The sequence below is a fragment of the Fragaria vesca genome, linkage group LG2 (assembly GCF_000184155.1).
Source record: "Fragaria vesca subsp. vesca linkage group LG2, FraVesHawaii_1.0, whole genome shotgun sequence".
Taxonomy (NCBI): Eukaryota; Viridiplantae; Streptophyta; class Magnoliopsida; order Rosales; family Rosaceae; genus Fragaria; species Fragaria vesca.
The window spans coordinates 6,263,194-6,290,523 of record NC_020492.1 but is presented as its reverse complement, the minus strand read 5'-3'; the positions used below and the strand labels follow the sequence as shown (position 1 = coordinate 6,290,523).

Genomic DNA, 27,330 nt, shown 5'->3' with positions numbered 1-27,330 from the left:
ACTCTCATATGGGCTACAATCAGGGACTTCGAGAGAAGAAGCCCATCCTTATTAGCAAACAGGGTCCATCAGTCGGTTTGGAACCTGAAGAAGGACCTGACTTTGTAACCAGTTCCTTGGTAAAAACTCCGGACCTGACTTTTTACTTTGACCCTTCTTCTCTTTCTTAATCCCCACATCGTCTCTTTGTGTTTCAAATTCTTATTTACCCACCAACAAACCAAACCAGTTCAGGTAGGGTAAGCGCGAAGCTGTTTGCAAATTCAAGACTCACTCTTGCAGAACCGTTCGGTGGTTCAAGTGAAACAGTTGGGTATCCCTTTCTTGTTTACCAAATCTGCAACAGATCCATTTGTGTCATTCCGAATGATTACATGGGTAGCAAATAGTTTCTTTATATTGGGAATGATGAGCTCTCAAATTAATTTGAATTCTTTCTCTTTTTGAGTTCTTTCTGTTCAGTTCAGAGTTCTTGTATTCTTTCAGTTTCTGGGTTTTCTTTTTTCTTTAGAACTCTAGCACAATCATACAATTGAAGCAGATGCAGATTTTATTGGATTGAACATGATAGTCACATGTTTGCTTTTCTTGTTGGGCGCAATATGTGTGTGCCTTCAATTAGAAGGATGTGCATTCACTTCAATTGTTTCTCAATTTTCCCAGATTGTTGGGATTTGGTTATGATTTTCTTTCTTTCCTTCTTTGGAAGAGAGTGTGTTTTTCCTTTTCTTTCACTTTACCTTTACGTACTCGCTTTCCTTGTTGGCTTGCTGGGGTGTTATACTCGTGTCTTGACGTGTTGATATCTTGAATATTTTCAGTGTTTGCCAGTTCTGGATTGCTAGTGTGTGCATATGTTTTTGTCTTGTTTATAATCTATTGTTTTTCCTTTTGCAGTACCATCCATTGCAGAATGCAGTAAGGCTTGAATCTCAATTGGGAGAATATGGAAAACAATTCGGTTCCACCTGGTTTTGCGCCTAGGACGTCCTTCAAGCTGAAGAAGGCAGAAGTCTCAGTTGTGGGAGTTGAAGGAACCGATAGGTCCAATGCTGTTGTGGATTCTTCCAAACAAGGGTCAACCCAGATGGACTCAACATCTGAAATGACCGCCTTGGAGAAGGTCAAAACATTTCTTCAGCAAAGGCCATGGTTGCTTTTCGACCAAACTGATCACACTTCAGTGCAGCCTGACCCACAACAGTTTCAAATGGTTTATTCTTCCCTCCTCTTCTTTTTCGACATGTTGTATATATCTAATTATGTAAAGCATGAAATTACCTTGAACTCGAATTTCAACTTGGTTATGCATCTGCAAATGATTTTACTGAGGAGCTTATGTATATGTTTCATCTTCAATCTTGTATGAGAGTACGAAAAACAGTAGATATAAGCAAGAATATATCAGAAATGAAGAACCTCTTTTCATTTGTCGTCATGTGTGTTATGTGGCGATAAATATTCTCATATATGCTTACTGCTTTCTGTGGCCAACATGTTGAGAACCAGAATATGTTCTCTGGGCTTAATAGTATTTCTACCCCTTAAAATAGATGAACGGTGATTTATCCCATGCAGGTGCATTTGTTATGGTGATATTGTTTCCAAGAGAAAGAGCTGAAAGTTATTGTAGGGTCACTGGAAAATTAGTGCAGTTCTTTCTGCTTCATTTCTGGTTAGAAGTTGTTAATACTTTTTCTTTGTAGGAACCCCCTCCAAAAGCTTGCCTCTCAAATGGTGTGACTCGTGGAAGCCCAGAATCCACTTATTGTGTAAAGGTTGATTTTCACTCACTCAGTTGCTTCTCTTCTCTTTTGAATTGTATAATTAAAAGGTAATAGTGTGAACATTTCTATTTTCATTCACCGAGGGCAATTGTAGGATTACTGGATATTTACTGCAGTTGTTTATGTTTCGCTTCTCGTTTGATGCTGTTAATGCCTTTTCTTTTTAGGAACCCTCTTCAAAATATTGTTTAAAGGTTGATTTTCATTCACTCAGTTGCTTGTCTTCTCTTTGCTGAGAGCAATTCTAGAATTGCTGGAAGTTTACAGTAGTTGTTTATGTTTTTTTTTGTTTTTTTTTATTATTATTATTTTTTATATGGTTGAAAGTTATATACCTTTTATCTTTAGGAACCCCGCCTCCCGAAAGGTGTTACTCATGGATGTCCAGAATCCGGTTACTGTGTAAAGGTTGGTTTTAATCCACTAGTTGCTTCATTTCTCTTTGAATTGTATGATTATTAGGTACTCGTTTCAACCTTGTTTGTCTTTGATTTTCTAAAAGCATTACTATGTCAGGGTCACTCTTTCACTTGGTAATTCTGTCATTGTGATTAAATTTTTGGAATAGGTAACAGAAAGGTGGCGTCCTGAGGGTGGAATAATAGAGAAGCTTGATAAGGCTCCTGTTTTCTACCCAACACATGAGGTTTTTTTTTTCTTACTGGTTGCTTCATGCATTCATTCCATGACAGAGATTGTATTTTAATCTTTTGTTGAATATCAACTGTCTTGCTTATAAGATTTTAGTCTTTCTTATCTGAGGGAGAGTTCTGTTGCAGGAATTTAAGGACACTCTCACGTATATCACAAGTATAAGTGCAAGAGCAGCGCAATTTGGTATCTGTCGTATTAGTCCTCCTCCTTCCTGGATACCTCCACCTCCTATTGAGGAAAACAGCATATGGAGAAGTTCCACATTTGCTTCCCATATTCAGCGGATTGATGGGTTGCGGAGTAAACTGGACGGCTCTGATGAGAGCAGAAAAAAGAAGAGAAGAATCTCAACAGTGGGTTTGGACTGTGGATTTGAATTTACCTCAAGTATGGGTGAAGCAGGACAGTCTGATGTCAATTGCTTTGAGTCGGAACGTGGTCCAGAATTCACTCTTGACAGTTTTAAGAGGTATGCAGATGATTTCAAGCGTCAGTATTTCCGCAAAAGTGACGTCATAGGTAATCAAGAGCAGTGGGAGCCATCAGTGGAGAATATCGAAGCTGAATATACACGTATCGTTGAAAACCCAACTGAAGGAATCGAGGTTTGTTATAAAAATTGAGATGATCATTGAATAACTTCTTTTCTTATTTTTTATTGGGAAACTTATGAAAGTTTTTATCTTGGTGTACTGTTTTAGGTGCTTTGTGGAAATTATTTGGACACTAAAGGGCTTGGGAGTGGATTTCCAATAGTATCACCTGATACCCCTGAATGCTTGCAATCTGGCTGGAATTTAAATAATCTACCCAGACTGCCTGGTTCTCTTCTTTCTTTTGAAAGCCATGACACATGTCATATTTTAGTGCCTCAGACTCGTGTAGGAATGTGTTTTTCATCTAGTCTTTGGGTAAGATTTGATATTTTATAATGTTTCTCCAGCTACATGTGTTTCAGATTGCAGTTTCATTGAGTTATTGATACACTTTGAAGTACGATTTTTTACAATAATATGGTTTGTCTAACTACTATATTTTATTCTTTAATATTTTGATCAATTTTTATTCATTTTTTAATAGAGAGTTGAAGAGCACCACTTATACTCATTGTGTTACAATCATCTGGGTGCTCCTAAAGTATGGTATGGTGTCCCTGGGAGTTCCCGTATACGTTTTGAGGCAGCCAAAACGAAGTCCTTTCCAGATTTATTAAAACAGCATAGGCTGGTGAGCGATACTAAAGACTAAAGCTCAGTTACTTGCATGTGTTTATTCCTCCTTTTGTTTTCGGTAAAGGTTACTCTGTCTTTAGACGAGATGATCATTTCTCTTTTTCCTTTGTTAGTATTTATAGATTTTTCATTTCATAGATTTTTTTGGTACAGGTTAAGCAAGTATCCCCCTCCGCATTGAAATCAGAGGGCACACCTGTCTTTTGTTGCATTCAGCGTCCTGGAGAGTTTGTTCTTGTCTTCCCTGGAGCTTATCATTCAGAATTTGATTGTGGCTTTAATTTTTCTGAAAGTGCATGTTTTGCTCCTCTAGACTGGTTGCCTTATGGACAGAATGCTGTTGAACTTTACTCTGAACGGGAAAGGAAAACATCCATATCCTATGATAAGCTGTTGCTTGGAGCAGCTAGGGAAGCTGTAAGGGCACAATGGGAAATTTCACTGTTGAAGAACAAAAAAACCTCAGAGGGTTTACGCTGGAAAAGTGCCTGCTTTAAGGATGGGATTTTAACAGAACTACTCAAGGTGATTTCTACACCATAACATTATTTTAGAGTCATCTGCTGGTCTTGCTTGTAACCGACATGCCTTAAAATGAGTTTGCACTAATTTATTTAAGCATATAGCAGTTTCTTTCTAATCAAATGCGTGTATTATTGGGTATTTAGGTGTGCTTTTTCCTTTCCCTTTTCTAGTTGATATTTTGCACTTAGTGAGACTCTTATCTTTTAACCTGGTGGCTGATAATCTTTACTTCATAACTTTTTCTTAGACGCGTCTCAAGTCTGAAGAGGTTCGAAGGAAATATTTTTGCACCTCTTTGAAGTCACAAAAGATGAATTCAGATTTTGATGCTACCATAAAAAGGGAATGCAGCATTTGTTTCTGCGATCTTCATTTCTCTGCAGTAGGTTGTCCTTGTTCTGTAGACAGATACTCGTGTCTATTTCATGCAAAGCAGCGCTGTTTTTGTGATTGGAGTAACAAGTTTGTCCTCTACCGTCATGAAATCAAGGAGTTAAATCTACTTGTTGAAGCTTTGGAAGGAAAATTAAGTGCAGTCATCAAATGGGCGAAAGATGATCTTGGCCTATATTTGCATGAACATCTTCCCATCTCTCTGACAGATAAAACAAAGCTGAAAGAGTACACATCGGAAGATGCATCTTCACCAGTTAGCACTTGTGACACTGCTTCTAGCATAAAGGCGGAATTGAAGGCGCGTATGCTGCAATCCACTATTTCAAACATGTTGAAAGCAAACCGTGATCCAATAGCATCCACTGATGCTGCTTCTAGCATCAGGGCTGAATTAAAGGCACGTCTCCTGCAGTCTTCAATCTCCAAGACATTGACAGGAAATGATAATCCGCTAGATGCTGCAGCAGCCAATGGCAATGGTAGAAATTTTGTTTCTAGCCAATCAACAATCTCGGATGAACATAAAGGCATGTGCACTCCGCAACAGCCAGTGGCAATGGTAGGAACTCCTATTCTGCCGATAGAGGTGGCCTCTGATGTTTCCTCTGTAACTTCAAGTGAATCATCCTCGGAATCTGATGATATAATACCACATCTTGGCAAGTCTTCAGAATCTAGTCATCAAGCAGAAAGTAGGGCACCTCAGGATTGCGTTCATGTTCTTAGTGATGACAGTGATGGTTAATCTTGCTAGAACTGTATCATTTTGTGAACCCAATAAAATTATCCATCCCTTAGGCATTAGGTGATAAATTGGCCTTCTGATGGCTTCTGTTGTATTTTAGTCAGCTAGTTTAGTCATTATATGCATATGGACTTATTGAAGAATAACAGTGTAACACTAGGAATTAACACTTGTTGGTCCATATTGTAATTGAAATTTGAATTTAGTTTCCTTCAAACCCAAGTCTTCTATCATGTTATTGGATCTTTTCAAAGCATGAGAGCTTTCTTTGTTACAGTAGCCGGATAGCTTGTTTGCCTCACTTCATGTTTCTTTCAATATGCACAAAGCTCATCTGTCGAAAGACTAATCTCGTTGCGTTTAACTGCAGAAATCTGTTCAACAAAACTGAAATCAAATCTGGAACATTGGCACTGAAATTTGGTATATTAATACTGGTGTAATTGCAACCAGATAGTGAAGACATACAAAGAATCATATGAAAAGCTCATATCCTTCTACAACACCAAGAAGAATACTGGTGTAATTGCAACCAGATAGTGAAGACATACAAAGAATCATATGAAAAGCTCATATCCTTCTACAACACCAAGAAGAATAGTAGCACTAGTACAAATGAACCCTAAGGGGTTGCTTCAGATTTTAGTATACAAAGGAATCATCATCATCGTTTCATCGATCACAATGAATACAAATGCTAAACACAGGAATCAAAAATGGAGCAAGTAGAACAACAATGGACATAGACAGTGAGCGCGGGTAAAGACGTATCAAAGGCCAGCCGAAACCAATCCATGCAGAGTAACAATGCCAATCACAACATTCTGCTCATCGACGACAGGCAAGAACTGCACAGGGGAAGGAGGAGCTTCCATCTTCTGCATTGCGTCGACGGCCATTGCGTCCGGCCCGATAGTCCTTGGGTTCCTGTTGCACATTTCCCCAACAGTGAGCTTGAAGATGGCCTCTCCGCTGGCCTTGAGAGTGCGCCGGAGATCTCCATCGGTAAATGTGCCGATCAGGTGACGATCATCGTCGATCACAAGCAAGCAGCCGCATCCCTTGCTTGTTAGCTCCACCAATTGCTCCATTATCATGTCCCCTTCCTTGCACACCGGTAATTCCTCTTCTTTCTTCATCACATCTCTCACCTGAACCACACAAAAATATCAAATTATCAAAATAAGAAAGAAACCCTAGAATTTGGGGATTTAGGGATTCGAAACCGGACCTTGAAGATGAGAGACTTGCCGATGCGGCCGGCGGGGTGATTGGCGGCGTACTGCTCCTTGGTGAGGTTTCTGGCGCCCATGAGGGCGATGGCGACGGTGTCGCCGAAGACCATCTGGATGGCGGTGGAGGTGACCGGAGCCAGATCGAAGGGGCAGAGCTCGCGCTCCAGCGGCAAATGCACGTTCATGTCGCAGACGGAGGCGAGGGCGTTGCCGGCGACGGAGGTGACGGAGATGAGGAAGGCGCGCTTGGCCTTGGCGCAGGGGACGAGGCGGAGGAGCTCTTCGGTGTTGCCGGACTTGCTGAAGAGGACGAGGACGTCATCGGCGGCGAGGATGCCGATGTCGCCGTGGAGGGCGTCGAGGGGGGAGAGGAAGGAGGAGCGGATGCCGAGGGAGACGAGGGTCTGGGAGATCTTGTTGGCGACGAAGCCGGACTTGCCGACGCCGGAGAAGAAGATGGTGCCGGAGGAGTGGAGGAGGGTGGTGGTGAAGGCGAGGGTCTGAGAGAGGTCCAGGTGCTGGAAGAAGAAGTTGAGGTGGCTCTGCTGGGATTTGAAGAGGTTTAGGAGGGTAGTTTCGTCAATTGCGGATTTGGAGGAAGAATGTGGGTGGAGGTGGAGGTCCGACGACGACGACGGCGGAAGAGACCCCATGGTTTAGGAGGATCTAGAAAGATAGAAAGAGAACGATCTCTGCGTTTCTGTCGGTGCCGCTCAAATCTGAAATCAAAGGATCATTTCGCTCCTTTTCTTTATCCATTTCTCACTACAAATTGTTACAACTTTGGGCCTTTGGTTTGGTCCTAGACGTAAAATGAACCCAATTACCTGCAGGCCCATAACTGAAAACTTCCTATAGTCACTAGTCTTTTTTACGGTCTACCTCCTAATTATCAACAATAACATAATTTAATACGAAATATTCAATTAAATTCACAAGAATGAAGCATATTAGGAAAACAATGCAATAATCTAGTGGCACATGTCTCAAACAGATCCGTATGGCATCTAGATGTTGGGTAGCGATATGCGCTTCATCATCATACAATCCTTTTACTCATCAAATCACATCTAGACCTACACCATCTATCGACGATATGTAGATCATGTATTTCCATGACCTGCACGGCTGCACCAGCAAGATGCAAGAAACCTCAGTTTAAATTGTCCAGCCATATACGAACTAACATTTCATCAATATAAACCAATTTGTTTATTGAAACAGAATTGTAATTTGCTATCTCCATGATCAATATATAAAAAAGGATCAATATTGAGTATAATAATCGATCCCTCCCCTCTAAAATGAGATATTAGGCACTCTCTTTATAAATTTGAACTTTGTTTTAGGGGTCCCAATAATTTCATTGTTTGTTATTGATTGATTAATTAATTAGATTGTCTGTCAAACTAAAGCTAATTAAGAAATGCGCGAAGACAATCCAGTACAAATTTAAAACAATACAAAAATTTACATGATTATGAGATTAATTAGCACTTACTAGAGAGATCGAAGAACCAGAAACTTAAGCTAGTCGATCGTTTTCAAAGACAGAAATTACAGAGTAACCAAATAGCTCGCTAGTGAGAAGATCATGAATAAATTAGCGACACTGATATTTGGAGAAGCAAGTATAATGACTTCATAACTAATTCTTGAGACGATTAAAGGCCGGGCAAAAGTGGGAAGTGAATAGAAGTTTAGCGCTTTGTTACACAGTGGTTTAATTCTACCCAGCATCTATATGATCAGAACCTCATTATGCAGTGGAATGGTACGCGCGTTCATAAATATTTATATTTAGAGACATACAGACAGTCCACAGTTAATTAGAACACTGTTATATAGAGCATATATGCGATATAGAAGCGATCAGGGACGACGACGACACACAAATAGTCCACCTGAGGAAAGAGATTGATAGCCTAGCTCTAGCCTTTCCATGATTTCTGCAACGTACGTGATCTTGATTTCTTTCTTTCTTTCTTTCTTTTTCTGATCAGTCAATTCAATACTTTCAACTTTCTCTGAGTAGAAAGCTACCGAACCACCATGGATATATGGCGTCCTTCAGTCAAACCCTAGCCCTGCATCTGCATTTAGGTCGATCATGTAATTAACAGCTAGCTTGCTACGGGTAGATATATCGATCATGCAAACCCTAGCCTGCATGCTGGTCCTGCATATAATACACTTACACATATATATACAGAAATACTGATACACAGAGTCTGGTTGTTTCGTTACGCAAATCAGTCAGGCAATTCAAAATTATAGACGTAGAGCTAGTCATAACTTAATCTGAGGCTTGATCGATGAAAAGAATTTATGTATGCTAGCCAATTAACTCGTAGTAGTTATACTAAACGTACTAGCAGTCAGACTATATATAAATGTAGGATAACTGAAAAGTGACTCGAAATTCATGCAAGACTGCTAGAGGTTTAGTTGCATGATTCACTTACTGATCGATCAACTACACTGCTGTAATTTCATGTGATGATGAAATAGATACATTTGCTGAGGGAAGACATGCAGTAATTATTAATTAACCGTTCTTCGGTCCTGAACTTTGAACGTGTGTACGTACGTTTGGAATTCGAATTCGATTCAAGCTTTTAGTAATTTACATCACTGCTAGCTGGTCGTTCAACTCACACAGTAATTATGCTATGTATGATTAAAATCATATATGTAAGCCGACTGCCCCTTACAGAGCAATTTACATCGATCATTGGTGGTTTCCCCGAGTAATTGAAATTCCGGAAACTGTGATGGAACAAGAACAAAACACATCCAGGCCGGAAGAACAAAGCAAAAGAGCAACAACGATAATAAGCGAGCTCTTGACAACAACATAATTTACGAAGAGCAAAAGTGGATCAAAAGGAAAGACATCGAGCCTAAAACAAGACCATTCAAACAGTCGGCGATGTCATTCGTAGTATCATGCATATGGGTCACTAGCTACATCGATCTTTCTCTATATCGATCACTCCATTCTCAAATTTTTGGAAATTTTTGGCTTGTTGCCTTATTGGAGAAAACAATTCATAGTGATTGTATAAGATTCGAACAGTACTGAAGAATGTTTAGATGTTTGAGTTTAAAAACAAATTAACGGCAAGATCTATTAGTTTATAAGCTAAAAACCAGTTTAAATACATTCCTAAACCTTATTGTGAAATACGTACATAAGAATCAGACAGATTGTGAGCGTCTAGATGGATTAACATCTAGACATAATCAAACAGCTCGTTATACACTAACAACATAATCCATCTAGACATAATCAAACAGCTCGTTATACACTCAACAACATCTGAATCAGATACATGTATGTATGGTAATTGGTAAAACAAAAACAAAAATGGACCATTATTCCGCAACATTTTCATTTTGAATGGAATTTTTCTGGGTTGTTATGTACCCCACAGCATCTTTTCTTCTCTCACCCTCGAAGGCGACATGACAAGACATATCCACGTCCTCGTCTTCACCAATATCACTTTCTTTTCTCTTTTCAAAGTTTCAAAAAAAAAAAAAAACAAGGAAAAAAATTTCCTCTTGGATCAAACCGTGCTGGTGTTCGTCCGTACGGACGCTCGTGCCCTTCAACGATTCAACTTTATTTTTATTTTTATTTTTATTTTATATTATCTTTGAGTTCTTGGGACCCACATTCAGCTGGCAAAATCAGAGGGCCATTTAGGGTTCTAGTAGATTGTGACGGGACGCAAATCTCGTACGGGTGCACCGTGAACGAGGCCGCAGGCGGAGTCGCTAGGATGATGCCACGAAAGGCACCCGTGCTGTTCGTACGGTGGAGATGCTGTCTTTGACTGACGCCAACAGCGGAGCAGCGTATATTATTGACCACGACACGACAAAGAGAGACAGGTGTGCACGTGAGGGTGCACGGTTGGACGGCCCTGATTGAGGATTGACCGTTGAACGCGGGATTCTCGTACCACAGGGTTTATGACGTCGTTAATAGAAACCTTTCGCATTGTGTATTATTACTAAAATAATTTTGAAGATTACATATACGATGAAGTAGAGATTATAGAGCGAGTGTTGAATTCTCGAAGACGTAGGGTTTAACCCCTTAAATATTTCGAGAAAAAAGGGTTTAGCTTTTAAGGTTGTTTATAAAAATATATCCACCTTTTTACATGCGTTTACTAACAAATTAAAGAGAATCGAAACACAGTTATGTTCGAGTTCAAATTATTTTGAGAATTAACTAATGAAGTAGAGATTAGAAAGTTAGTGTTGATCGAATTCCTAAGAGTGAGTTAGTGTTGATCGACTCCTAAAGATTTAGGGTTTCGGTTCTAAATAATGTGATCGATCAGCTCATTTACAACGAAAACATCGTTCTAATCATGTATGGAAAAGCAGAACCATTAAGAACTTCTGAATCTACAGTCATGATTATCCTCCCTTAACGAAAACGAGAAGCACAACACAATCAATAAACTCTCACCTTTTCAAAGAAGGCAGCAGACCTATAGCTAATAACGACTCGATTGAAACATGGTGTTGGTGTTTGGTAGTCCTTGGTTGCTAGCTATCTTTTCTTCAGAGATGCAGCAATCACAGATTTACAGGCTTGAATCATGCATATATATGCAGACTAGCTTGCAGCTAAGAACACGTGGGGAAGGTAAATCTTTGCAGCTTTATTCACATACTGCTGCTACTTCGTTTTGATTCCAACCAGTGCGGCAGTGCCCCAGTGCTTGCTATAGTTGCTACATATGAACTACTAGTACTTCGATCTCTGTTACTTTGAATTGCAGTGATGAACATTCAAGATCCCTATTGTTTGGTAGCTTCATAAGTTTGACTAACCCCATGTGAGATTGCACTCGATCGACCTAACTATTTCACTAGAAGTGCGCAGTGCAGTATTATTTAGATCAAGAAAAAAACATATTGTTTTTTCGAGTTTTTCGTTATTGTAAACTTTTGCCCAGTAATTGCAGACTTGCAGTTTTCATTTTTCCCTACACGAAATAATGTGTATATCACAAAATGAGATCGATCACAACCTATTTCCATGAGTACTTTCATTTCTCTAACGTCCGGACTAAAATTGCATAGAACGTATTCTCGTTTGTATAGAAACCAATATTGCCTTCCGTTGTATTTTGCTAACCAACTAACAACCAATTCAACGGGCTAGGACATGAACTCATGGTTTTTCCCCTTATAAAACAGAATTTCAATTACCAATTGAACTCATGGTTTTTCCCCTTATAAACCTATTTCAATGATGTCGGGCCAATATATATATATATATCACACATGTAAAATGGGGACATTGCCTATAAGTTTATATGAGTTTATGTCATGTACGTCATCCATTATCAATTGATTTTTAATGCAAATCTCAAATTACTTTATTAATAGGCGCTAATTAGTGAACGAGAATGATTATAAAAAGGGTAGAGTTTCCGCATAATACCAAAATGGCGTGACCGTTTGATTTGATAAGTATAAATTCTAAAAGAATGGAATTCGAATCCATTTTACAATCCACACTTTATGTTTGACGTACCCCTGTCATAGTGAAAGTCTCTGGGTCTTATAACTTATTGGTGGACACATAATCGGGTTTTCACTAATTTTAGGCAATTATTTTCATTCATGAATGATGAGTAGCACATTTGTTCATTGACTAAAAAATAAATCGACCCCAAGTCGCTGAGAAAGATTCTTTGAGATAGATACCTACTTACTGTCTTCAATTCATGACTAGCATTATTGTAAAGCAAACTAGGTCCATCTAGAGGTTCATGTCGGTTGACTATCCGTAAATTGCATGATGGTCACGATGAAATATTATTGATTGATGGTAAATTTGGAGCCAGTAAAACTAATAATTAGTGTATAGTAATACCCTCTAGTCTAATTCCACTTTTGACGGCTGGAGTTGAACGCGATCAAGTGATAATAATTTGTGCTTGATTCTAGATCGACTCTGATAGATTCTGAACAAGGAAGATATAAATGAAGTGATACTGATCAAGAATGGTAACAATTTGGAGACTGGAAGTGAGTTGCAGGAAGCGTTTACCTCAATTCGACTAAAACTGGATATATGATCCTCAGTCATATACAAATGAGGGATCACATGTACAACTGTATGTTCAATCGCAGAGAGTTTCAAATTCTCAAGCTTTCAGGGTGCATGGAAAGCATGTACGACTAGTCGAGAATGATCCGATTACCATCAGATCGATGCTTATAATAATGTCAAGTAACAACGTTCAGGAGTTCAATTCGGCCCTAGTAGAACTTATAACTTACGAATATATAGATAATGGAATATTTGAGTTGAAGAAGAAACTCCATGCCCGGTTCCATGTGAATAATTATGGAGGATATGAATCAACTTCAATTTCACTTATTCATTATACATAATAATTAATATGAAGAGGGGTGCCTTGTACTTACACAGTTGGGCAATTTTAATGCATATGAATAAAATCTCATCATGCATGCATGAAGCTAATATCAGCATACTGGTGAGAATAGATTCACGGGAGAGAAGATAAATACTAAGCATAGTAAGCAAACCAGCACTTCATGTAGTTAAAGAAAAAAAATCCAGCAGGTCAAGCTAATTTGAATCAGTAAAAATAGCACGAGAGAAGAAGAAAGCAAAGTGATGCATTATTATGAATAATAAAGGTGTTGATGATCTGTAATAATTGATTGGAAATCAGAGCAAACAATTCCTAGCTGCCTGTTCTGCAGGAAGCAGGGTGCGCAGCTCTAGTGTTTCCCAGAACGAATGGATTTGGACAAAATAAAAAAATTAAAAAAATTTGGCAAACAAATAAAGAGATAAATTAGTGGAGCAGGTTAATATAATCCAAAGAAAATCCTGCTAAATGTAGTATATGATGACATCAAAGAGTTCTAATTTTCCTTCAAATTACGTACGTATGACTAGAGTTAAAAAGGGTCTCTTCAAGGGATCTTAAACAATACTACTTTAGATAATAATCCTATGTTGGACCGAAATGATTGGCATTGCGAATAGAGCCTCTCTAAGATCCAAAGTGATATTCGCCAATCGCCACTACTTAACTCAAAAGGGAAATCAATCAAGGCTTTCTAGAACCAAAACCCTAATGAGCTAATGTGTCTCTGAGTATAATGAATGAGCCACAAAGGGATCAATTAGGGACGACGATTAGCATCTTAAATTAAACCTAAAGATGATTAATCATATACTCCTAGCTATAGAGGATCATTTGACAAGGGTATCCAATCACAGATTCACATTCAAGCTGTTGTCCTGTTTTACCTGTAATTGTTCTAGCAGACAATATGGATTTACTTAATCTACATCACTTAATGACCATTAGCTATGCTTTGCTTGACCAAAGAAACAACTTAACCATGTTTTGACAAAATTGGAATTCTCACTAAGATTCTCTAATACTATTCACGTTTCACACTCTGGGTTGCAGACTTGACAGTAGTGCAAACAGTAGTGCAAATTATTTCCACTGCTGCTGCTCTCTGTGATCAGTAACATCTGACTATCTGAGGCTGATATGACAAATAAGGAAAGTCTCATTTGAAAAATATAATATGAAAATGGATGTGCATCTGCATGACATACCAATCCTGACGCAAGTTTCAGATCAATCAGATGATCAACGAATGCAATTAGTAAATACCTAGCAAGACTCATGATGATCGATCAAGTTAATTACAGCAGATCAATATATTAGGGTAATTTTGCATCAAATTAGAGCTGAGGTATAGGCATAGAGCTACTTGTATCAAATATTCCTAAGACAGTAAAGTAGGAAAAAGTGGGAACACTGAAGGAGAAGCTAATGGAAATCAGAGATATACGAGAGGCTTTGTCTGTCCAACCAGCAACACAAAGCACTAAAGAAAGCAAATTTATATATATGGTGCAAACAGACATATATATATCTGACATGTTCATGTATGAACTTAATGTAAAGTCCTTTCAAGCTTTGTCCAGTGTTTGATTCTGAGTTAACTCGGAGTTTCCAAGAACAGCTTTCAAGAAAATTGCTATATGTGAATGAAAAACAAGGCAGAAGCTCCAATCTCCAAGCAAATCTATGGGTTAACTAAGCAAATCTACGAGTTATCAGACAGATTCATGATGTCACAAGAAAATGATATATGAATCTAATAAATGTTTTCGATCAGATCGATCTCACAGCAAATAGAAGAAACAGAAACTTAATTAAGCACAGAAACTGAAACACAAGAAGTCTGATCTCTCTAGTAGTGCTCAGAGTGGCTACCAACAACAACATAAAATTAACTACTAAACCCTAGACAACACCCAAATACCTTACCAACATAGTCTTAACTAATTAAATAAAAAAAAAAGACATGAAATTTAAGAAAATACCATCTGGTAGAGCGGGATTGATTATATCTCAACATAGCTAGCTCATCATTTTCCATTGATCATATCAATGGATCATCATCAGAGCTGCGACTTGAGCTTACTGACAGCTGGCACCGGGAGGAGGCTGATGCTGATGAGGCGGTGGAGGCAACTGTGGCGGTAGCGGCGGGCGCTTCCGCTTCTTCTTCTCGTAGCTGATTCCTCTTGCTTTGGACTGCAAGTCCCGAACCTCACGGAGATAGAGCCTAACGGCTCTAGCTCCGAAAGGATTGGCTTCGGGCTTGCCTCCGTTCTCCTCGAAGGCAGCCCGAAGCCGGCCGATGAGGGCATCCAGGCTGCCCCATGCCTGGCGGAGCGGGCAGGGGCATGGGGCTGGTGGGTTGGGGTGGCCATAGAAGGGGCAGATTGGAGTGTGGACTTTGGTCTTGCCGAACTGATCGAGGTAGCGGAGGAACTCGAGAACATGAGCGCCGCTGCAGCGGGACAGGGAGAGCGGAGGGCGGTGGTTCTTCAGGTACTGTCCGAAGGTGTTCCAGTCACGGCGCTTTTGGTTCTCGTAGCGGCTACTGGAACCAGGAGAAGATGAAGAAGAAGAAGAACCCGAGGCTGCTAGTGTCACACCAGAACTAGCTGCGCCGCTGTTCATCATCATGCCAGCCGTGGTCATGATTAGGTTATGGTTCTGAATTTTGTGCTCTGCAGAGTTGGGGGAGTCATCCATATCTGGGATCGAATCCATGGACTTACTACTCACCTTCTTCTTCTTCTTTTAGGGTTTCCGATCCTCACCACAGAGAAAGAGAGAGTTGAGGTTAAAAGACTTTGGAAGAAGAAGTGGTCCTAGCACTGTACTGGATGAATCTTTGATTGATTTCTAGTGTTTGATTATGAAAACAAGGAAACAAAACAGACGCTAATAATTGATTGATATTACAGAGGGGAGTTCCATATTCAGAAAAGGGATGGATGGAGTGAGTAGAGAGAGAGAGAGAGATATATAGAAGGAAATGAAGCTGGAAATGGTGAAGCAAGAAAAAGAGTTTGGTGATTGATGGGAGAGCTTTGAGAGGACTGTACCTCTTGACTCTTTCTCTCAGAGAGACAGAGAGAGAGAGAGAGATACAGCTTTCAAGTACTTTTTCTTGTTTTGCTTAAATTGTTTGAGAATCGACAGTGATATATACTAGCTAGAAAGAAAGCTTGAATAGGGATCTGGATTTTCTGATGGAATTCTAAGCAGCTAGGTTTGGTTTCATAAACTTTGAAGGGTCGGCCGGGATTTCCTGAAAAGGGTCGAGCAAAACAACTCTCGACAATGGCATGAATTACAATAATTGTGAAATATTTAGGGCTTTTTATGAAAATGGAAAGGCATTTGGGACAGTAGGTTGAAATGGAGACAGGAAATTAAAACAAGTCTGGATGGGGGTAAAATATTGAAGGGGGATTACAGAACATTATTTACTTCTTGACTAGTACCCTCTAATCTGTACTGTTGAATTGAATGACAGTTCGTCAGTTCCTTTCTGAATGACTAGAGTGCCATTGTGAATTTTTTGTCCCCCAGTACTTTTCTTTTTCTCCCCAAAATAAGACTTCAATTCCTGACACACAATTGAGGCCCCATCTCAGCTTTAGAACACTTGGAACAGTCACCTATACATATATGGAATCCCCGTGGGACTTCTGTGATATATATTTGCAGAATGCCCCAATGTGAAGAATACATATTGCGAGAGCGAGAATAAGATATATATTTTCTGCAGGAAAATTTTGAGAGAATATATAGAATATATAGGTGGATGCATGCACAAAACAGTCTTAAACACATTACCAGCTGCAGGTCGATTTAAATTTTAAGTCGCTTTCCATCCTATGAATTAATATTGTAAATTCTTTCATACAATTGGTCGCTGCTTATTTTTACTTGCCTTATAATTTTGTTTGTTATTAATTTACAGAAGAAATGAAGATAAGTTAGACGAGAGAAGCGTTAAAAGTAAAAAGGAGTACAGAGAAACTTAATTTTGAATATCGTTAATCCCCTCCATATTTAAACATCTTTTTGAACCTTTTGGGTTAGTTTGGGATTGATGAGACTTAAACAAAAAATAATAATATGTATATATATACTACTGTACGTCTGCTGTGCTGTGAAAATAATCACCTATGTCAAGACATAAAATATTAGTTTCCAATGTTTTTAATGAAAAAAGCTTCTAAAAGTAGTGACCTTGAGATTGCTTTTAAAATCAGTTTGCTAGTGATATGTAGTTTTACCAAAAAAAAATGTTCATCTAAAATTTTAAATAAAAGCTGATTTCCTTAGAAGTAAAGCATTTCTAAATGGAATGTATACTAAGAATACACGAAAACAATTGTTGCATTAGCATTAAGAGCTAACTCTAATTCTCTTTCTTTTTTTTTTCTTTTTTTTTTAAGAAGATAAATCTTTATATAATAATAACCAAACTATAACAACCATGGGAGATCTCAGTCGTTGACAACAAGTTCTCACACTCCTCCATACTCACATATCAATGATTACAATAAACATGAACCGAAAATGGTCCAAATGTAACCTAATCCTAACCCCATTCAGAAGCCTTGATACCTCTTTACAGGCAACCTCAAGAAGAAACAACCCCACCAAACACTATACACCAATACCGTCAGCATAAATGCAGGGGCAACCTCCCTATTATATTGACAATAAGAAAACACCGACGTTAACCCTAATAGTCTCTGGACATGACACCAACCATGGCTCTACCAAAACCACCAACAACACCAACTCAAACCAACACCCTAACATCCTCGCCCAAAGGGGAGCGATGACACAACCTAACTAAACCAAACAAAAAACTAAGAAAAACAAACAGACCTAAGCCCATATAGGCTCAGGCCCAACCTATACCATTGGGCCACTAGGTGCAAGCCAACCCGTGACCTGGCCCAAAAGCTACAGCGCCTCCACCCCACCGACAATGACGACCGCCATCCAAAAAAAAGACCTCGTCTACGCACCTTCCCATAATCAGAACCGAAGCAAGGCGGGAGACCCAACCTAGATCCAGGTAGGCCTTCGCCGCCTCATTCCCCCCTTTGCCCCGTTTGATCACCGCTTCGCCATGGCCTGACTAGCTTTCTTGAAACAGCGATCAACATCTCCACCGGAGAAAAAGTCTGCAATGATCCACCAAACACCTACTCAAACTGAATCCATGAGAGGCCTCCATCTATCGCTTCACCGTCATCAACCTATTCGCTATGACCACCAAACAGCCAACAACAAATCCCGTCCGACGACGTCGTCACTAGACGCGCCGTTAGATGGAAACAAACTTTTTCCTTAGAAACCCTAGAACCTGGTTTTACGGGGTGAGAAGGAGAGAGAATATTGAACTAACTCTAACTCATTTACATGAAAATGAAAACTATGAACTTGTTACATGTTATTTTCAAATTGGCGATGTTGAGTTACTGTAACACTTGACTCTTTCGAACAAATAAATAAGTTAAGCTCAAAAGAATCACATGCACCTCAGATTTAAGAAGCTAAGGCCCCATTATCATCCTCTCCTACACATGTACTGCTTCTCAAATGGTAGAATGCAACATTGATTGGCCATAGTTTCTTGCATCACATCAATATAGCGATGGGTACGTATGGCTTCTACATCGAAAATGAAATAATTGATATCGTACATATTTGTAAGCTTCATATGTATGTATGCCTCTAGCTGTATCCAGAATTTGTGTTCCAAAATCATATGCTGTTAATGTGTATGTAGAGTAAACCTATTATTAACCCTAAATATAGAAAATGATTGACGTCAATGTTATGCATTACATCGATCTTTCACATTCAACAATGCAATAGGGTCAAGCACGATGACTACTGATGAAGAAAAATGCCAAACCTACATTTATATTGCAACTGACAACATGTATATTGATCATCCTTGATCTTTCACATTCATGCACTACAGTTATCTACGTACACTACTTCTGAGTTCTGAACATGGCAACTGTTACTGCACAGTAGTTTCTAGTACTACCAAAACCATTATTGCTGGATATATTCGTATCTATAAACAAACTTAAACATCTGTGACTCCAAGAAGTGAATATATGATTAGCTGGGCATGCGTTGCTGCGTTGTGTAAAGGACCGATCTTTACAGCTGTGATTAATGGGGGGTTTTTCTCACATAATCATCTCCCATCGCCATCGCCATCGCCATCGAGGAGAAAGAGAAAAGGATATAAATTAATTAGACCATTAATTACCGTCTTAACTCCTACGCAGAGACCGGTCCATCGATCATCTCAGATTTTATTTGTTTCTTCTCTTGTTTTACATGGCCCGAGTCATAATGCTAGCTTGATCTTGAATTCTTGATCATCCTTTATATGTGTGTGTATATATATATATATATAGATAATAGATTTATTTATACCATATAATTAACAATATTATTGGTTTTTTTTTATATCTCTGTTCTATATATAGTTTGATATGTAAACTGATTTTCACTCCATGCGTTTTAAGTTTCACTGTTTGATTAGAATGTGAATATACGTAATGGGAATGATTCAGTGATTACAACTCATGCACCTAGCTAAGTGAATTTTTCTAGGGAAATAGTTGATAATTAGGTCAATTCTTTTGTCACTTGAAATATGATCTATATATGAATTATTGAATTTTCAACATAAAAGTATAGAACATCAACTAATTTAGTTGTGTGGTTACATTAATAGATGATTCTTCATTTTTTTTTCACAGGCATAGTAGTATGGTTTTGCTCAAAGTCGCTATTTTCATCAACTTAACTTTGTGTTATATATTCATGTCATCTTCAATTATCGTCTCATTCGGATTTGGAAATCCACCTTAACCACAAACTAACAAGTTCTAAATGCTTCTATTTCTTATCTATGTTCGCATGTGAGCTCTCCAACTTGTGTATTGGGTCACAAGCAACCAATCACAAAACATTGCCCGAGCTGATCTGAATCTCTGATACTAGTCGATCATAATGCCAAAATATCGATTGGTCTCATCTACACGTATATATCCAACAGTTCAACAGGCTATCTAATATTTATTCCAAAACAACATACATGGATGCACAATTTTACCAAATTGATTCGGCTTTTGGATTCCAAAACAACATTATCATGCAATGATGAGCTGCTAAGTTAGATTACTCTAGATTACTCTAGCTATATATATTCATTTGGTTATATCATTATACATCATTTTAGTTTAATTTGCACATTACCATTCTCAAACAATTTGCATTGCTCCTCTCGAACTTTTGGTCTATCTTTTAAACCACTCCAAATCTGCCTAAACTCGATCTCTCTACTAAACAGGGATCCAAATTAGTCTAAATTTAGTAGCTAGGTCTTCATAGAAATATAATCCAACGAATTACAAAATTTTCTACAACCAATATGGATACAAATGGAAGAATGAATGAAGTAAATATGATCAGGTGGTCACCACCCCCAGCTGATTAGGTTAAAATTAAATTTAATGGCTTGGTAAAAAACAACTCAGTAGCAAGAGGTTTCATCTTAAGAACTTCTTCTAGACAACCAATTGCAACAGGTGCTTTCAACTCAGGTGTCACCAATGTTCTTGTTGCCGAGGCCCTGGCGCTCCGGAAAAACCTTATATGTGCAAAGGAGAGAGGTCTCATGAAGATTGAAGTGGAAGGGGATTCCAAACTAATTATCGATGTAGTTAATGACATTTCTCACCCCCTTTGGAGACTCCTCAAACTTTATGATATCAAATGTTTGAGTAGCTCTTTTGAGTCCATTCGCTTTTTTCATGTGTTCAAAGCAGCTAACTTCGTTGCAACGCCCTTGCTAATATGAGTCATAGATCCGATAGGTGTGGTCTTTGAGTGAAGAATGTTCCCCCAGAGACATTTTTACATTTATCACTCAATTGTATGAACATTAGATGCGTTCGAGACACCTCTATTTAGTTTATTTCTATAACCTTCAAGCTAAAGGTCTTAGAATTTTAAAACCGAGCCTTTTGCAAGTTACAGTGTCCAGTTTGTAAGAGTATTTGTCAATATCATTCTTGCAAATTAAAGGATCCAAACCCCATATATTAAAAATCAATTTCAGTCACTGGAAGTCTGAACTGCATAACTCAGGGACCTTGTCCCCCCTGCCTGGATATGAAACCCGACTCGTGTTCCCCTCACAGTGTAAATCAGCAAATGTAGAGATGCTTCTATTTACCTACGTTTTTTTTTTTTTTTTTACAAAAGCTATGTACCCACGTATGTCGATCATTAATCGAAATGATTAGTATTATAGAAGCACCAGCCTTGTATCCTACTAATCTGAAGTAACTGATATAATAAACTCGCAGGATTGCCATTTGACACAACTAATTGATGTAGTGAACCTTTTCTTTTTTGTTGAACGAGAATTGATATAGTGACTTGTATAGATTGATATCATAAACTACCAAACCCTAAACTAACTCATTTCGTTTTCCACATTATTAATTAGTGGCTTCATAAAAAGGATGAATCAATCTCATCCATAATCAAAGTCCGGGCAGCACTCACTTGCCCGCATATCTTTCTCAGGGAAAAAGCAAAGCACAAATGAATAGTAGAGATTTCTCTGTCTCAAACTTTTCAGCCAAGAGATTTGCTTAACCAAACCTTTGGTAATCAATCTACAAACAGGCATACCCAAACAAAAACTTCAATGAACAATTTCTTTGTCTCAAACTTATAGTGCTAATATAACTCTTCAAATGGAGCATCACTGTCTATCTCGATCGGGTGCTCAAATTGGCGCATGAGAAAAAGTGTCAAGGAAGCAAGAATTAATGCGCGCATAGAAACAGCATATAATATGATAATGTAAAGTCTGATCATACTGCAAATTACACGAGTGTATATTATATGTACAAAGTATATGTACAACAATGTAGGAGAACCAAATCAATCACTGCAGCCACTAAGCGAAGCTATGTTCTCGGGCAAACTAAGAGCACAAGAAGCTCACCTAGCATAAGTACAAGAGAAAGCAAAATAAAGAAGAAAACACACAGAAAGAAAAGTTTGGACATCCTAGGCTCTTGTGAATCAATCCTTAGCTCACTCATACAAAAAGAGGCAAAAAGTTTAAACTTTTCGAAAACCAAAAGCACAAGTAAAGAATATGTGGAAAAAAGAATAGCTCTACTGAATTCTGGAGGGAGAATCAAATATTATGGAAGAGCAATATCGAGGGAGAAAAAAAATCAGCAACCGATCAACAAAATTTCTCTATTTTCCCTTCCCCATAGCCCCTTCTCTCTGATTCCGGAAGTGGCTGAGAAGCTGTTGTGCCTGCATAATTCATGTAAAACATATTATCTATTTTGTTCCACAACTCCAGATAATTCTTAAAGTTTTAATGTCGACAACAGTTAAAGTCGCCACGGCATGGTTCCAGATTTGCTAGAAACCATAGCCTACTTTTGACCAAAACAAAAACCTCACATGACAATATGATATCTGTTCTGCATGTCTGAGGTTTCATGCAAACCTTTGCCATTATGGAATCATCTCCTGTTTAATTGTTAATGCTAAGTAATTGTGTCTATCCAGGGCAAAAGGAGTAAAGCTTCTTTCTGGATTGCTAAATAACAGTTGATCAACAGATGGGAAGAAAAAAGCACTGGTTTATTTAATAATCGGTTAGTTTCTTTTTCATCTTTTTAATTTTTAAGAGTTGCATGGGGTCTGAAAAGCCATCACCATATTTAACACACCAAAGTGTAAGCAGATAAACAGAGAGCTAAATAAATATGCATGAAAAATTTCTCAGCTACAAACCTTTTCCTTTGCTCTTGGAGTGCCAGACTGAGATAAAGCAACCAGCGGAGGGACAGCTCCTTCCTGAAGAACCATAGTACAAAACTTTGGACTATGAAGGCACAGTTGCAGTAGAACGGAGGCAGAATTTTCCTTTCCCCTCTGAGAACCTGATTCAACAATCTCAACTAGTAACGGAATTCCTCCTCCCCGGGCAATTGCCAAGCGCCCCTCTGCAATAGTGGACAAATTTGCCAGAAGAGCAACAGCCTTGTCCGCCATCCCAGTGTCGGGATCCATCAACTCAATAAGATACTTCACAGCCCCAGCTTGAACTAGACGAGCCTTATTTTCGTGAAAAATTGAGAGATTGAACAGTGCTGTAGCAGCATCTTTCTTCCCTCTAAGAGTCCCGGAGCGTAGAAGATCAACCAAGGCCTTTACTGCACCAGAACGGCCAATTTTTGCCTTGTATTCATCCAAGACAGAGAGGCTGAATAAAGCTGCAGCTGAATTTTCTTTGGCACCATCATTTCCTGTTTTCAGAACATGGATTAGTGGTTCAATTGCTCCTGCTTCTGCAATCATGGCCTTATTGTCTTCATTAATTGATAAATTCAAAAGAGCTGTCACAGCATGCTCTTGCATTATCTTCACCTCTGAATATAACAGCGAAAGCAAGGGTGTGATAGCACCACACTGGCCTATAATAATGCGATTATCCATATTGTGCTTTGCAAGAAGCCGCAATTCTTCTGCAGCCATAGTTTGCACATCGTCCAATTGGCTCTTGAGGTCTTCAATCAATTTCATGACATGGGATGTTGTCGTTAAACCATCAGATTCTGAGCTAGAAAATGGAAGCAGCTGTTTGTTTGGGTAATTAGGGCTGTCCTGCCATGATGCCACTTCTATTTTTGCTTTCAAAAGGTGAGACTTCTTTCCTAATAGCCCAGGGGAAAATCCTGATTCTTTATTTGGAGTATAAGCACCAGGATACTCAGATGTGATTTCTCCAGAAAAATCATTATCCTTTTGATGCTTATTGGATATCCCTGATACCTTAATAGATGGGGGAGGCATATAATCAACACTGGAAACAGTACTTGAGGCTGATTCACTCCTGCTATGAATATATGACTGTTTTGGCGATGACTGGCCTTTCTCACCGCTAGGGCATCCATTGGACTTTTCTCCACTCAATCTAGGATATTCATCTTTTCTTTGCTTCTCAACTTCAACAGAGGATCTTGATGTTGAATTGCTACTGCGCATGGAGTACTGGGTATCTGTGTGAATTAAACCTTCAGGAGAGATGTGACCTGATGGAGATGGGACAGTGATAGCATTAGTGCAGTGAGAGTTCATCGCAAGTATAATATTATTTTCCTGACACCAACTTTCTACCATAGCTTTGAACGTATAATTAGGAATGAGGTTTGTATGTGTCAGCCTGTGACGGGTCTTTGGGCAGATAATCAACCCATGATCAAGCCACTTCTGAATGGAAGTTCTCTCGTATGTTTGACCTGAAGCTACAATCACAGGATCCAACATGAGCTCTGAAGACAAAGGGCAGCGGAAGTATGGAGGGACTGGGATGCCAGATGCGGTAATGTGGTCACTTTTAACCATGAATTCGCGAATATGGGAGACAAGAACCACAACTTGGTCGATTTTAGCTAGTTCCCCTCTAATATCACGAACTTCAACATTCATTCTTTCCTTTTCTACAGCAATACTTTCTTTCAACAGTTCTTGGCTGGAAGTCAAGCTAAGCAATTCAGTAATTTTCATAAGATATTTGGTGGAAGGCATGAAATCTTTTGTTTGACTTTTCAGAGCCTCTTCTAAGTATTCTGTTACTCTTTCAGGCTTCAAACGTTCAATTTCCTGCATACATTGCTGAAACATTTTTCCAGTTATTAGGCTTGTAATTATTATGATTATTTACAAAACAAGAAAAACATCATCAGAAGTAGACTAAATAACAGACGATAAGAACTAGGCTGAGATAATGGGTCGTAGATATCTGGATGAACCCCTTTACTTTTTGTGAAAACGGTATATACAGAAGACATTTTGAAGTTAGCAAATACCTGAAGACCCATTAAACCGGAACGAGATGAAGACGACTGTAATAATCTACTTAATGTACAGCAAATCTTGAGCGATGAATTTTGTATCTTTATCAACAATGGCTCACTCCGCAAAGCCTGAGGATAAATTGTAAACAGACTGAAGTTAAAACATGTAAAAGAAAACCTCATACACCCATACTCGAGCACATCTGATCACACACACCAAAACAAGGAACTTTAATTCAAAGTCCGTATTTGTAAAGTTATTGATAATTTCCATGGATGCATAGGGAAAGACAGTTCACAATGTCATAAGAACACCAAAGCTGTACCCTATTAATTTCCTTGGTTTTTGTTTTCTTTTATTTATTTATTTATGAATCAGTGCATATGATAAACCAAAGCCATTCCATGATGAAAATTTTCAAGCATGAAGCATGACTAGAAAGATATACTATTCAGTTAAACTTACACTTAATAGTTTGCTCGACTTTGGAGACCAGTTTTCAATGAATTCCCGGGCTTCATTGACAACCATGTCCAGTTCTTCACACTCTTGAAATAGAATATCATCTGAAGGGATATGGTAATCAACTACCTCATCAAGTAATGGCTTCAAAAGCTTCAATACATCAACTATGGTTCTGTAAACCTTCTGAATAGGCACAGACTTCACTGTTTGGCATGAAACTAGATGAACCAATCGCGATATACTATTGATTAGACATTTTATAGACGCTGTGTCCATCTCACCTGTTGAGGAAGAAAAAAAAAGTCACAAATTAAAACTACAGACAACAGAAAAAACATAATAAGAATGTGAACTTCACCAAAATATTTCTGCTCGAAATAGTTTTAGTTTGCAAATGTAAGTGTGTCTTTTGCATCCCCAGATTATCATTAGACCTATGACAGCAGTTTTCTTTTTCTGGTTCTGAAGTTCCCACAGAAACATAATGATATAACAGCTAATCCCAAGCGAGTATCTTACTTTTGTTCAGAGGGACTCTAACTCAACTATCATGTTGTATTTGACACTAATGGTTCTGAAAGCAAATCTAATTAAACAATGAAATACACAATTTTCACAGAGAAAAAACTTCAGACCCAAGGCCATCTGTTTGTGTTTCAAAATATAGATCTTTCCTGCCAAAAACGTTTAAAATTTTTGACAGCGAATGAATTACACTGTTGATTCATCATTTAAAGGACATGAAAACGAGGGAAAGTAGTTTTGTAATACACAATGTGAGACCAGAATATACAAGAACCTCGGCTCAACTTAGTCGAGTAAGTAAATTTGTGTTTCTTTTTCTCTTAGTCTTAGGAAACCAAACCAAATGAGATTCAAAAGCCAAATTTTCTCCATTTCCTAATCTCTTGAGCAATGCCAGAGGTGTGTTAATTCACTATACTAGAACCCTTTAATTCTATTCATATGTCAAAAATTAAATTAAAAGATAAACTGATCAAACATTTTATAGATTACCAAACTGCTAACCCGGAAAGTTTGCACAAATGCCAGAAGAGCTCAAATTCAGGCTAAACAAAGCACCCCCAACCCAATTAATCTCCAACCCATTTGCATAAGTAAACATATGAATGAAGAAATTTAACATTGCAGAAATAAAAACTTAATCTTTGAATCAAAACCTTACCTCCTCTATGCCTGGTGGCTTGAGCCATAAACAGATCTTAATCAGCCCAAAGCTGAAAACTTTAACATGAAATCTTCAATGGGTGTGACAAAAGATCAATCTTTGAAGAATCAATCTAAACCCTCATGCACTGCTTTCATTACAAAGCTGCATGAGAGAGAGAGAGAGGGGAAGAGAGAGTGAGTGTTCAAAGGAATGAATAGAAATTTTGATGGAATGGGGAAAAAAATAAGAACTAAAATGGTGGGGCCTATGTGGTTGCAGATTTGTTGGGGTGAGGGTAAATTTTTATTTAATGGATTAATGAGAGAGGCAGAGAGAGGATGATAAACATTTAAAGGAGGCTTTAGAATGTAATAACCATGATTAGGGATGGAAAATTGTAGGAGACGTCAAGCCGTTTGTGTTAATTAAAAGGGTGGAAGATTGAAGGTTGAAGAATGCAATGGAACAATGATATCCAGAAAAATATCCTACAGAGAAGTACCATGATTCTTTGTCTAACTATCTCTAATTACCAATGTACCCCTAGTATCTTCACAAATTCACCATGTTCTTTAAAAAATTAAAGGAATGATGAAAGATAAAGTGTAGAGACAAAGAGATAGCAAGAGAATCATCATCTTATTCATTGATAGGAGCCCTTTATATATGGAATTACACAATACCAATATGGTAAGAATATGAATACATAGATCTAGTCTAACTACATATCCTATTGGCATAAGGCCAAGGCACACATGTAA

General features: G+C 38.4%; 4 protein-coding genes across 4 annotated transcripts; 1 reads left to right on the top strand and 3 right to left on the bottom strand.

Annotated features, from left to right (window-relative positions):
- The first annotated feature begins 207 nt into the window (after positions 1-207).
- Positions 208-5,553, top strand: LOC101301463 (probable lysine-specific demethylase JMJ14-like). The gene is made up of 10 exons (XM_004292166.1): positions 208-308; positions 898-1,213; positions 1,707-1,778; positions 2,136-2,195; positions 2,356-2,433; positions 2,567-3,046; positions 3,143-3,352; positions 3,522-3,668; positions 3,827-4,198; positions 4,446-5,553. Exons 2-10 carry the CDS (start codon positions 947-949, stop codon positions 5,337-5,339), a joined length of 2,580 nt encoding a protein of 859 aa, XP_004292214.1. The 5' UTR covers positions 208-308; positions 898-946; the 3' UTR covers positions 5,340-5,553.
- Positions 5,554-5,748: 195 nt separating this feature from the next.
- Positions 5,749-7,266, bottom strand: LOC101315007 (probable arabinose 5-phosphate isomerase-like). The gene is made up of 2 exons (XM_004289906.1): positions 6,571-7,266; positions 5,749-6,490 (listed from the first exon to the last, which is right to left on the bottom strand). The coding sequence occupies exons 1-2, from the start codon at positions 7,225-7,227 to the stop codon at positions 6,110-6,112; spliced, it is 1,038 nt and encodes a 345-aa protein (XP_004289954.1). The 5' UTR covers positions 7,228-7,266; the 3' UTR covers positions 5,749-6,109.
- Positions 7,267-15,093: 7,827 nt separating this feature from the next.
- Positions 15,094-15,995, bottom strand: LOC101301170. The gene has a single exon (XM_004292165.1). The coding sequence runs from the start codon at positions 15,733-15,735 to the stop codon at positions 15,094-15,096; it is 642 nt and encodes a 213-aa protein (XP_004292213.1). The 5' UTR covers positions 15,736-15,995.
- A 5,899-nt stretch (positions 15,996-21,894) lies between these two features.
- Positions 21,895-26,652, bottom strand: LOC101314711 (U-box domain-containing protein 3-like). The gene is made up of 6 exons (XM_004289905.1): positions 26,585-26,652; positions 25,399-25,679; positions 24,945-25,061; positions 23,836-24,750; positions 22,867-23,739; positions 21,895-22,377 (listed from the first exon to the last, which is right to left on the bottom strand). Exons 1-6 carry the CDS (start codon positions 26,610-26,612, stop codon positions 22,315-22,317), a joined length of 2,277 nt encoding a protein of 758 aa, XP_004289953.1. The 5' UTR covers positions 26,613-26,652; the 3' UTR covers positions 21,895-22,314.
- Positions 26,653-27,330: the final 678 nt, after the last annotated feature.